The 12,442-nt window shown below is 47.2% G+C and overlaps 1 protein-coding gene across 2 annotated transcripts; it reads right to left on the minus strand.

Moving 5' to 3' along the window:
• Positions 1 to 1,426: 1,426 nt before the first annotated feature.
• Positions 1,427 to 10,104, minus strand: MUC20 (mucin 20, cell surface associated). 2 transcript variants are annotated; one of them, XM_086675138.1, is made up of 4 exons: positions 9,892 to 10,104; positions 5,313 to 6,653; positions 3,263 to 3,354; positions 1,427 to 1,819 (listed from the first exon to the last, which is right to left on the minus strand). In XM_086675138.1, exons 1-4 carry the CDS (start codon positions 9,986 to 9,988, stop codon positions 1,766 to 1,768), a joined length of 1,584 nt encoding a protein of 527 aa, XP_086531264.1. In that variant the 5' UTR covers positions 9,989 to 10,104; the 3' UTR covers positions 1,427 to 1,765. The 2 variants fall into 2 exon arrangements, with proteins under 2 accessions (XP_086531264.1, XP_025769336.1); XM_025913551.2 differs by having other exon boundaries at positions 1,427 to 1,776; positions 9,892 to 10,102.
• Positions 10,105 to 12,442: the final 2,338 nt, after the last annotated feature.

Consider the following 12,442-nt stretch of genomic DNA (forward strand, 5'->3'; position numbering starts at 1 on the left):
AGGTGAGAGACCACGGCAGCTCGGACCAGGTGAGAGCAGTGGAGGTGGTGAAGAAGGGTCAGGCTGTGGGCATATTTTTGACAGCAGCAACGCCAACAGCCTTCTCTGATGAGATGGATATAAAGTATGAAAGAAATAGAGTAATAAAGACTGGCTTTGAGAAATTTGGCTTGGGGAACTGAAGGATGTAATTGACATGATGTAGAAGACACAGGCAGAGTAGGTTTGGGGGAAAGATTAAGACTTTGATTTGGGGGGCACCTGGGTGGCTCAGTCGGTTGAGCGTATGACTATTGATTTTGGCTCAGGTCATGATCCCAGGGTCATGGGTGGGATCAAACCCTGTATCAGGCTCCATGTTCAGCATGGAAACTGCTTGGGATTCTCTCTCTCTTTCCTTCTGCCCCTCTATCCCACTCACACACTGTCTTTAAAATAAAATAAAATTAGAATAGAATAGAATAGAATAATAAAATAAAATGTGTGTGTGTGTGTGTGTGTGTGTATATATATATATATATATATATATATATATATATATATGAAATATTGAATGTGAGATATCTCAGACCAAGCAGAGAGGTTGAATATATACATTAACAATAGTTGTATTTAAGAGGTGGGATTTTAGAATTTTTTTTCTTTCTCTTCTACTCCTCTTTCCATTTCTGTCTTTTTTTCTTAGCCCTTTTTAATTTTTTTTTAAATTTTTTTTTGTTTATTTTTGAGACAGAGAGAGAGACAGCATGAACAGGGGAGGGGCAGAGAGAGAGGGAGACACAGAATCTGAAACAGGCTGCAGGCTCTGAGCGGTCAGCACAGAGCCCGACGAGGGGCTTGAACTCATGGGCCGTGAGATCATGACCTGAGCCGAAGTTGGACGCTCAACCGACCAAGCCACCCAGGCACCCCACCCTTTTGAAATTTTCAAAATTTGAAAATCATAAGCAAGTTTTTTTGCAATAGAATAAAGATTAGCCACATTTATTTTTTTAAATAATAATAACTTGACTTATGAGCTAGAGGAAGGAATACTTGAGTATTACAGACTTTCTTGTGATCTGTTTGTGTCCAGAATTTGAAATTCAGGTCAATTCAACAAACATTCTCTGTCATCCTACTACAGGCCAGGCACTCTGCTAGGTTCAGGGGATACTAAGATAAATATGGTCCCTGCTCCAAAGGAGTTCAAAGTTCAAAAGGCTCCAGGGCCAACCTCAGCAAGTGTTATAATCAAGGTCCAAACTGAGAACCAGGGGAGAATGAAGGAGGGAGGTAAAGGGAAGATGCCCTAAATCCCTGTATCATATAAATATCAAAACAAACAAACAAACCCACACATACCCCATACTGATAAAATAGCTAATCTCTGGGCCACACTGAATATAATATTAATGTCCAATGGAAGCACAAAGCAGGTGACAGATGGGTGATCAAGTCACTCTTTACTGAAACACAACACATGTGCCAAAGGAAGTCCAAGAACATCTTTGGAACACCCCCCACCCAGACCCCCACACACTCAGGCATATGTGAGTCAGGGTCCTGCTGCCAGGTCTGGGAAAAGGGCTTAGGCCAGCTGACCTCCTGGGAAGCTCCCAGGTATATCTCAGCACAGTAACTTGGCTCTAGTCTATTGGGGGCCCAGACCACCAGCAGCACTTCCCCCTTTGGCACACAACCATGCCTGGCCACAGCTGATGTTCCTTAGTCCTTCTTGACACGCAGCAGAGACACTTGGATGGGAGGCATGTGGGTATGCAGTTCATGGAGGAGCTGTAGGGCAAAAGGAGAAGGTGGTACTTCCAGCCCACCTGGCCTATGAGTTCACCACAGGCCAAGGACAGGAAGGGACAGTGAGAGAGAACGTAGGAGGAGGCCAGCAACACTCCCTGGGCCCCCCACCGGCTAGGCATGCACTAGGTGCTTCATGCACACAGTGCTATTTAACCTCACAATAACCTTACAAAGCAGGTAGTATTCACTTCATTTTATAAGGGAGGAAAGTAATATGGAGTAACTTACCCAAGGTCACACAGTTAGGAACTGGAATTCACCCTCAGATCTATATGGCTCCAAACTTATTGTTTGTCTGAGTCCTGAACCCTGAGCCCTACATCAGTGTCCCGCTCCTGACAAGAGCTCGTGCCCAACACCTACATGGCCTGATTCCTATGCCTCAGCTCCTGACCTGTTCTCTCTCCCTGGCCTCTTTCTGAACCCTGAAATAGTTTCCAGTCTGGGGGACTCAGATCTGGCATCATTCTGGCTTCCCTCTTTGACTAGGATTCACACTTGCTACTTTGATTATCAAGTGCAGTAGGCATTTGTCATTTCTTTGGCTGTCCCAATTCAAAACCCCCATGCTGTGCTTAGAGATCTCATTATGGGAGTCCTGATGGGCCCCTTTCCACTAAGAGAACTTTAAGAGCCCAGATACTTCCTCTTCTCATCCCCTAGCAGCAAGATGTGGCCACAAGAGCTAGACTGAGCTGACCTAGTTTAACCTTCCAGTGATTCATATTATCCCCATAATCTCTGACCCCAGAATTCCACCATTGGAAGCTTTGTCCAGTGATCTGGGTCTTAGGAGAATTTTCCCAACTTATACAAATATACCCCAATCTTGGTCCCCATCTGGAGCATACATCTATGGGGTGTTTTCCTGCCTAGCATTCCTATTTCCTTTGGGGCCTGTCCTTCTCATTCCATGTGGTTGAGCTGTCACTCATAGTGGCCCTTGCAGGCCAATGAGATCAGTGTTTCCCTCGTATAATAAGCAGACCTTGGGAGAGGGAAGTGTCTGTGACTCTAGGGCTGTCACAGCCACCTTTATGTACATATGAAGAGAGATTCTGAACAATGAAGAGCTAAGAGAGGTAGAGAAAGAGAAAATCTTGATGATCATGTCTAAGCTGCTGGATACAGCCATAACTGAAGCTGGAGCAGTCATTTCTAGTTTTCTCAGCCAATAATGCCTTGCCTTTTCTGTGTAAGCTACAATGGGTTGATTTCTGCTACTTGTAACCCGAAGTCCTGCCTATCTGCCCATTAATATCATTGATCTTCTCCCAAGGGCCAGAAGGCCTGACCTTCTTAGGGCCTGAGGAAATTGGGGGTGAAGGAAAGAATTTCTTTACATAGCACAGAAGGGGAATTCCCAACTCAGGAAAAACAGACAGAAGCCAAGCCAAGCAGGGATCCTTAAACTTAGTTCCTAATTCTCTCCTCTACTTTCTTGGCCCAGAAAGTGCCCACTCACCTGCTGCATCAGCCTCTCTGCCACTCTAGGGTCAGTGAGGTCTTCTGGAGAGGCCACACTCAGACGCAGAAGGAAAAAGCCTCCATCCCCACCTACAAGTTTAAAAAAAGCAGCAGATGAAAATATGGGTAAGTCAGTTCAGGAATCATGACATGACCCATGCTACCCAGCCTCTGTCCACACCTCTGCACATGTGTGCTCACTCTCATGTGTAAATGTGTCGGTGTTCACATGCGAGCTTACATTTACTCACTGCAAAGAGAAAGAGGACTCCTTCTCTCCAATAACTGGGCTCCTTGTAGTCCTCCCAACAAGAGTGAAAAAGGCCCCAACCACATTCAGAGAAGTCAAAAGAGTAGTGTGAGGAAGGAGAAATCAAAGTGAATCTAGAATGTTCTCAAGGACTAGCAGTCACAGATGGGCTGTTGGGAAAGGGTCCAGACAGGGAGAATGCCTGAGAGAGGCCGGCTCTTGGAGGTGATGCCCTCAGCCAATGCTTTCCAGTTCCAAGTTGGTGGAGGTTTCGATCCAGCCTTCCCAATTTAGCAGCCCTGTAGGCAAGTTCTGCCTTTTGTTGAGCCCTAACCTGCTTGCCTTAACTGCCCTCTTGTAGTCATTTCCCCCTCTCAGAATACTGTTAGAACTGATCTAGTCACTGCTCTTCTATATTTATATAGACTGATAGAGATATCAATATTGATATCTCATCCTTCTTGTTTTTGCTGCCACATGCATATTTCATGGCCAGAAGATTCACAAGAAAATAACTCTGCCAGTTATGTGTATGATGGAGGCTGGGTAGTTGGGGAACAGCAGTGGGAGAAAGACATTTTATGCTGACCCCTTATGAACCTATTGATTTTTAAATCATGTCAATGCAGTATCTAATCAACAAGTAATAAAGAAAAGCATTTTTAAATAAAGATATATTAATAAATTGAGCTTTAAAAAATAAAAGCACAATAGGAGGTTATGAGTTGGAATCAAACAGACTTCCATTTGGAGTCCCACTGCTATCTTTCTAGCATCTTTAAACCTGTTTCCTCACCTGTCAGGTGGGGCAATAACACCCACCTCATAAGGTAGTTTTGAAGGTTTAATTAGAAGAGATAACACATGCAAAGCTCGTAGTTCACTGCCTGACATCAGTGAGAACATTCAGCCAGTGCCAATGCTTCACTGATTGTGAAATATTTTTATATGATCTCTCCCTGGAATACAAAAGATGTTCAGTAAGGTGATCGTGATTAATATTTTTATTTCACCTCCCCACCGAGGCAGGGCCAGCTGAGGACACCACAGGGATGAGGCATGAGGACAGTGACAGGAAGTAGAGGTGGAGGCTCCAGGCTGACCAGAAGCTGGGTTGACCCAGCAGCCTCTGATGAAGGGGCCTCATCCCTGAGAAGTATCTGTTGTCTCAGACATGTAGCTTTAAATGCCCAAACGTTTGCCCAATTTATTCATTTATTTAAAGTCACTGTCTATGGCTCCAAGCCCAGCAAGCCCCACTCTTATGGGGTCCCAGCTGCTCAGGGGGCAGCAACTTGGGCCAGACATTCACACAGTGGCCCTCTGTGTGACTCTAGCTGAACCAGAGGTTTCCAGAGCATGAGGACTGTGGCTTTTGAATACAATTTGGGGCCTCACCCGGCACACAGTAGTTACTCAACCGTTAATATCACAGAAGGGCAGAGTTGGAAAGGACGTCATTGTTCATGCAACACAGCCCCCTGCAGTTACTGGTGGAGAAACTGAGGCCCAGAAAGGAAAAGGACCTGTTCTAGGCCACTAGATTGTTAAGGGCAAAACCAGGGTCTCAAACTATTTCTCCAGACTTCCAACCCCACAGTTTTTCCATATGCCTTCCTAACTCTTCCTGTTTCTGATTTTGGCAAGAATCACTAGAAGATCATGAAGACGTGACCTCAGAGACTGGGCTCAGAATAAGCCTCCAGATCCTTCCTTCCTCCCTATCCCTTAAGCATGTAGACATTCTGGAAATTCCCAGCTCCAAATCCCCAAGATCACACCTCCAAGAGCCACTTACCTGCAGTAACTTCTGTGGTCCACCTTGTCTGAGCAGTGGTGGGCATGGCTGTTGGGGGCTTCCATTCAGTCATGCTGGCTGTCTTCAAGGTCTTTGCTAAGGCTGTGGTCTTGACTAAGGTGATATTTGCCTCTGGGCTGCTGTTGGCCACAGTCAGATGCACAGAAGGAAAGGTGTTCCTGCTGATGGGGATGGACCCATTGGTTGTGCTGTCTGTGGTTGAAGTCTCTGAGGGGGTGGAGTTCTTGCTAGTGGTTGCTTGGGTGTGGCTGTAGGCCCTATCTGAGAGTCCAGCAGGGGGAGCCACGTTGCCCACAGTTGACCCAGTCCCTGTGGAGATTGTAACTGAGACCTCGGTGTGACTTGTCTCAATAGAGAAGGCTGAAGTTTCTTCCAAGGGGTTCGTGCTGACTGTCACCAAAGTTGTGCTGGGGGTAGTGGTCTTGGCTGCTGCTGTTTCTCCTTCTATGGTGCTATTAACAGGTCGCGGGGTCTCAACTGTGGTATCAGGCATGACTGGTTCTGTGCCTCTGGCTCCTGACACGGTCTCAGCAGATGTCATGGTCTTGGTGAAGTCTGATTCTGATTCAGTGGAATCAAGCAAAGCTGACACCTCAGAGGCTGACAGGGCCTTTCCTCCTGTGGGATCATGATCTGTGTCCAAGGTCCCGGGAGTGGTGGCAGTTGTTTCTATTTCTACAATGCTGCAATTGGTAACCTCAGTGTCGGTGATGGTGTAGGCAAGCAAGGCCTTAGCCGGAACAGTGGTGTCAGATGCCAGGGCCTGTGAGGTGGCAATGGCCATAACTGAGCTGTCAGAGAAGGCACTGCTCTCTGAGGTCAGGGCCTCGGCTTCTGCAGAGGTGTGAGCCAATGTCAAGATGTCAATTACGATCCTCTTTGCCTCTTCCGAGCTGTCATCGGTACAAAGGGTGTCAAAGACAGATTCCACGAGATCGGTGCCTATAACTGTCTCAACTGTGGTCATTCCAGTTCCTGTGGGGCTGCCACTTGCGGCTGATGCCTCCATAGGAGTGGTGATCACAACCATGAATTTGGAAGGTATCATTTTTGTGAAGGCCCTGGTCTCTGTTGCAGGAAAAATGGTCTTGGTTTCCCTGATCTCTGCATCTGAAATGGTGCTGGCCAGGATTAAGGTCCTATCAAAGGTCTGGGTGCTCAGGGTTTGAGTTTCCAAAGGGATGTGGCTTTGCACGGAGGTCTCAACAAGGTCAGTCATCTGGAAGGCTCCCTGTGAACTTGTCTTGATCCCCGGAGTCATGGTAGTCACTTCTATGTGGTTTGTTGTCACCAAAGGGCCTGGTCTGCTGGTGCTAGGGCCTGTGTTGGGTAAGACCACCTTTGTAAGCCATGAGTCCCCATGGACTGACTTCACACAAGCCCTTGTGTTTATGGCCTGGGCACTACTGGGAGGAAGGTGGGGAGGGGAAGTTGTTTTTACTCCATTTTTCATCTATACATACAAGAAAGAAGGAGGTGGTATTGGGAAGACCAGTCCCATGTGTCAGCCATGGAACTGGGATCACCTGACTGATGTCCTCTGATGACCCACTTGAGGCAAGCAAGCCTCAGAATCTAGTTGATTATTGGTCTGAAGCCATCAGGGGGAATGCGTGGGGCCAGGATCCAGCTTCAAGGGGGAGAAAAGGAGGCATAAGTCTAAGTGAACCAGCAACTACAGAGCAAACATCACGACTCTCAGAACCTTCTCAAAGAATCCTTGTCACTTTCCATTGATACTTTACTCATCCAGCAAATGTTTCCCCATGGAAGTGAAAACTCTTCAAATACAGGAAACATCTGTGGTTTTGTATTTAGAGGTATCTGGGAGGACTGGGAGAGAGGAGCCTCCAGAGACAGAGTGGGTGGTGGCTACTGCAAAAGGGAAGAGAGCAGGCAGAGTCCTTGGGGCTCCAGCAAGGAACCCTGGGGTCCCATCATCTGATGTGTCAGGGATAAGATCCCAGAACTACAGAAATGATGCACCAGGCATGTTCCACTGGAAACATGGAGCCAAGTGAGGCAAACTTCACTCCTTAGAGATGCCACTAGCATTTCTCTACAGGGCAGAGCATCCCTGTTCATTTGATGGACGCTGTGAGATTGTATGCACAGTGGGCCGAATGGCACCTATGGCCCTGGGGAGGCTACAGCAGGATCTTTTTATGGGCTGATAAGCATGCCTCTCCCATCTACTAAGGAGGAAGAGTTCCCTCTGTAAGTGGGCCAAGGACCCTTTCAGGGAGGGTTACCAGATTTATCAATTAAAAATACAGGGTGCCCAGTTAAACTCAAATTTGAATTTCAGATAAACAAGCAATAATTTCAGTGACAAATAATGTTTTCAGTATGTGTATTTCTTACATAATATTTGAGACATACTGCTGGAAAAAGCTTTCTTACCTGACATTCAAATTTAAGCTGATTCCCTGTGTTTTATCCAGTAACCTTACTCTTGGAAGGAAAAGAATCAAAATATAAGCCCTCCTTTTCAGGGTTCTGATGGTTTTAGATGGTCTTTACTGAGATCTACTGGCCCAAAAGTATCCAAGGACCCAATGGAAGTACAGGACTAGTTGGTCACCTCGTCCCTGGCTGGCTGTCAGGACAGGGCCCCAGGTCCTCAGTTTGTCCATTGTGTCTCTCTCTGAACAATAAAAGAACACTGGGCCAGGAAGCAAGAGATTGGGTTCCAGCCCCAGGCCTATTGCCTACTAGCTCTGGAGTCCAATGACTGGTTCAAATCCTGACTCTGCCTCCTACTAGCCAAGTTAGTCCACCAGGCCTCTCCAGGCCTCCATTTCCTCCCTTGTGAAAGAGGGTGATCATATCTGCCTTGCCATAATGGTGAGGACCAGAGGAGAAGGAGGATGGGAAAGTCTTATTTTCCAAAGACTGTAAGGGATTACTAAGCATCCCTCCCAAGCCTTGTCTTCTCAAAGAGTCACTTGAGAGGACACAACCAACTTTAATGCAGTGAGAATGTCAGGCTGTCCCCACATGCATATCAGGTCAGTCATGGCATTCACTCTCATTAGTTGTTCTGCAATCATGCTTTTACAGGAATATACTTTCTCCTCCCCACTTCAAAGCCCAAGATATTTCTCTGAGCTTCCTCAGTCCCCACACAGTGAAAGCAAAGCTGTGTCAACCCACCCAGCCTAGAGCCCAAACAGTGGTGCTCTTGGGGTCTGACCATCCACCTCCCCTGAAGTATTTTCTTCCTTTTCCTGGAACCCTGTGATACCATCCTGCTGTGAAACCTCCTGACGCTTCCAACCCCGTAGCTTCTTCACACCCCTTGGGGCTCTCACAACCCCACCCAAGTTTCTTACCCGCCAGAGGTCTTCTCAAACACAGCAAAGCCTACCCAATCCTCTACAGCTCTAGAATGCTGCAGCTTTCTTGGTCCATTCCTCAGATCAAAAAAAGCAGAGAGGAAAGCATGTGTACTATAGATCCTGAGTTCGAGTCCCTTCTCTGCTGTTTACTCCGCTGCTTACCAAACATCTGACCCCGGCCAAGTCTCCTGGCTCAAGCGTGCATTTTTCTCATCTATAAAATGGAGCTACAGGTACCTATTTCATAGGGTTGTGAAGACTAAGTTCAATTAAATGTAAAATGTGCAGCACATGCCTGGCAGGTCATGAGTGCGTGCAAGAGACAACATGGTCCTAGTGGTAGGCACATGCGGAATAACATTCTGGCTTTGCAGATGAGTTGCAAGATGGTAAGCCTCAGTCCCATCTTGTGGAGAGAGACGGGTAATAACAAGACCCGTGTCTCTCTCATGAGGTTACTGAGAGGATTAAAAAGATGGTGCATGGGAGCATATAGGAAGTCTCGGTTCCTTCCTCTCAATTTGGCTGCGAAACTAAAACTGCTCTAAAAAATAGTCATTAAAAAAAAGAAAAAGATAATGCAGGATGTTGATAATGAGGGGAGATTAGGTATGGGGGGGTGCAGAGGTTATATGTGAACCAAATCTCTGTATTTTCTGCTCAATTTTGCTGTGAACCCAAAACCGCTCTACAATAAAAAGTCTATTAAAAAGATAATAAAGACAATGCATGTGACAAGCATGGCACAGTTCCTATGACACATCCACGTTAGTCTCTTTCATAAAAGCCCTGCCCTTCTCAGAATCCGCCCTCCCCAGGCAGTCTGTAATGGTTGGACTTTTCACACAAAAACTATTTTTTAAAGGAAATCTGGGCTAGGAAATAAACTTGGAGGAGTTGGAATCTTGTCAAGCTGTTTCTTTGGCTTTAGTCAGATTTATCCCCTGCCGGCACCTCCCTCGCCCCTCCCACCCTCCACCTCACACACTCCCCGCAGAGACAACCGGCAGCCAGGGCACGAGGACATCATTCATCCTACGGGCTGCAATGTCATACGTGCGTAAGCTGACACACTGCCATTTGCACACTCTTTATCAACAATAGTAATACTTCAGATATAGCTTTATGGTTAATTCTAATTAATCAACCACAAAGGGCTGCCGGTACAGAAACTCACACCCAGAGCCCTGTGAGGAGAGCAGCCCACACCTCCTTACCTGCAGAGCTCCCGGGGGCCCCAGCCTTGCAGCAGAAGAAAAGGGGCAGAGCCAGGCCCCAGAGAAAGCCCATCCTAACAGGAGCTCCGGCCATCATTGCCCAGCACGTCTGCCCAAAGCCTCTCACTGCCACCTTTTCCTGCTTCCTCAACCCAGAGAGGAGGGGCGGGCCACCTGCCTTGGTGTGGCTGGGTAGTTTCCAGAAGCAGCCAGGTGATCATAAATGCACAGGCTGAGAGGTAGCAGGGTGCATGTCAAGGGCTGTCAGCAAAATACCCCTGCTGCCTCCCTGGCCCAGTGACCTCTCCTCTCTGAAGTTTGATTGGAAGATATAAAATCATTCCCACAGTGATATTCACCCCTCAGTCCTGCAGCCAGGGAGGCCATGGAAGATAGTGTTTCACATTTCCCCCCTTTCTACAACCCTTCCCTCTTCTCCCACCCCTTGTGCATGGGATTTAGGCTTTTAGTTCAGCACATCTGGGTTTCATTTCTAATCCTACCCTTTATTAGCTCTATGACTAGGGCAAATTAAAGAATCTTTCTGAAGCTCAACCTCCTGATCTATAAAATGGGAGTAATCTTTAACTTGCTGGGCCATTCTGTGAGGACGACATGAGAGAGTAAGTCTCTTACACAGTGCCTGCTACATACTGGTTGCTCGTGGAATACATGTACATCTTAGGTGCTCAATGAATGAGAGCCCTGACATCTATCCTGATCCTCAAGCAGTAGAGAGAAGGGACAGCCCCCCAAAGTCTGCAGGAGACAGTGTGGAGCAGGACTCTGATCTCTAACATCTTTCCAATGATTCCCGTGATTCTGCATCCCTGCCAGAGTCAAGACCGTGTCCAGACTGGAGGTGTGGAACGGGAAAGGCACTAGCCAGGAGAAGGGAAAGGGAAAGTGTGCAGATCGGAGTCACAGAGCCTGGGAGGAGGGAAGTGGGAAGGTGCCAACTTACAGAAGCTTAGGGGATTTGGCTATAAGAAGGGGAATGAGGCTGAAGAATGTATTTCCAAATACCCTAGAAAAGAATGTTACCCCTTCCAGGGGCCAAGGAATGGGCTTCTGTGGCCACAGCCAGTGGCAGCAGACAAGGTACCTGGGAGATTTCAGGGCCAGAGTTTTGTGATGAAAGCCACTCTATAGTAGAGTGGATCAGCATCAAGAAATCACAAAATCTTACTGCTGGAAGGAACTTCAAAGTGCAGTCAGAAAACCTAAGTTCTCTTTCCAGCTCCTTCCTTAAAAGTGGCCCAGGAACTGTGTGATCTTGGACAAGTTATTTTCCCTCTCTGGGCTTCCATCAACAAGGTCCTCTTGGCCATGCAGTCTGAGGTTGTGCATTGGGTGTACAACACTGTCTTCTGGAACTTCACCCTGCATTGAGATGAAAAACAAACAAACAAACAAACAAACAAACAACTCTGCTGCCTGGAAGAAGGAGAGAGTCATTCCAGAACGTGGTGGGGAGACTCCATGAGAAGAGCGTGAACAGGTCCACCTGGGACACAGTCCAGCACGTGGAGTCAGAGATCTTGGACCCCAGTTCCAAAAACATGGTTGATCTGTAGAGTATTCCCGACAGGCTGAACCTTTCTACCCTCCCATTCAACCTAAATCCTTCACTTTATCAAAAGGAAGGATGGATATCCCCCTGGGGGATTTCAGAAGAGGAGAGGAGGCCCTGAACTCTGTTTGGCCCTGTCTTGTAGCATGAGATCTAGTGTGGGGCTTCCCCCTAGAGAAGACGGAAGAAACTCCAGCAAAACCAAACAGAACTCTTAAATACAGAGAACAAACTGGTGGTTGCCAGAGGAGAGGTGGATGCGGGCATGGGTAAAGTGAAGGGAGTAAGAGGTACAAACTTCCAGTTATAAAATAAATACATCACTGAAATGAAAAAAGAAAGAAAGAATGCAGCTCCTTTATGCCACTTCCCTCCCCTTGTGAGCTACCTCTCTGCCCTGCCAGGGCTGGGAGAGGGACTTCCTCATTCCAGCAGCCAGTGGCTTAACCTACAGACTGATGCATTTCAGGTGCCTTTCTCATGCCCACCGCGGACTTCCCCTCACCATTTCCTTTTTCCTGTCATCATTTAAGTGAACAACATCTCAGCTCCAGCCCAGTTGCCTGTGATGGGATCTAACCAGGAACCCACTGGGAGGGAAGTCTGGCTAAATACCTCCCTGGGTTTGCTGAATTTTGCTGGGTCCATTTTCCTCTACATCTGGGGGAATTTCCAAGCCTGGGCACATGACTATTTTTTTCTTTTAATGTTTTATTTGTTTTTGTGAGAGAGAGAGAGAGAGAGAGAGGCAGAGTATAAGCGGGGGAGGGGCAGAGGGAGAGAGGGAGACACAGAATCCAAAGAAGGCTCCAGGCTCTGAGCTGTCAGCACATGGGGCTCAAACTCATGAACCGTGAGCTGAAGTTGGACGTTTAACTGACTGAGCCACACAGGTGCCCCGGCACATGACTATTGACCCTTGGGTCATAATAAACTTATCCAGAAAGTTTCTGGACTTTTTTTTTTTTTCAGCCCAAC

The sequence above is a fragment of the Puma concolor genome, chromosome C2 (assembly GCF_028749965.1).
Source record: "Puma concolor isolate L17-30 chromosome C2, mPumCon1.1.hap2, whole genome shotgun sequence".
Classification (NCBI taxonomy): Eukaryota; Metazoa; Chordata; class Mammalia; order Carnivora; family Felidae; genus Puma; species Puma concolor.

Excerpts from the sequence above, each read along its gene's own strand:
- MUC20 (XM_025913551.2), bottom strand. The coding sequence starts at position 9,988 with ATGATGGCCGGAGCTCCTGTTAGGATGGGCTTTCTCTGGGGCCTGGCT. Across the intron at positions 6,654-9,891 it reads GGCCCCCGGGAGCTCTGCAG|GCCCTAGCACCAGCAGACCA; the intron begins GTAAGGAGGTGT and ends TACCCAACACAG. Across the intron at positions 3,355-5,312 it reads GACCACAGAAGTTACTGCAG|GTGGGGATGGAGGCTTTTTC; the intron begins GTAAGTGGCTCT and ends TTAAACTTGTAG.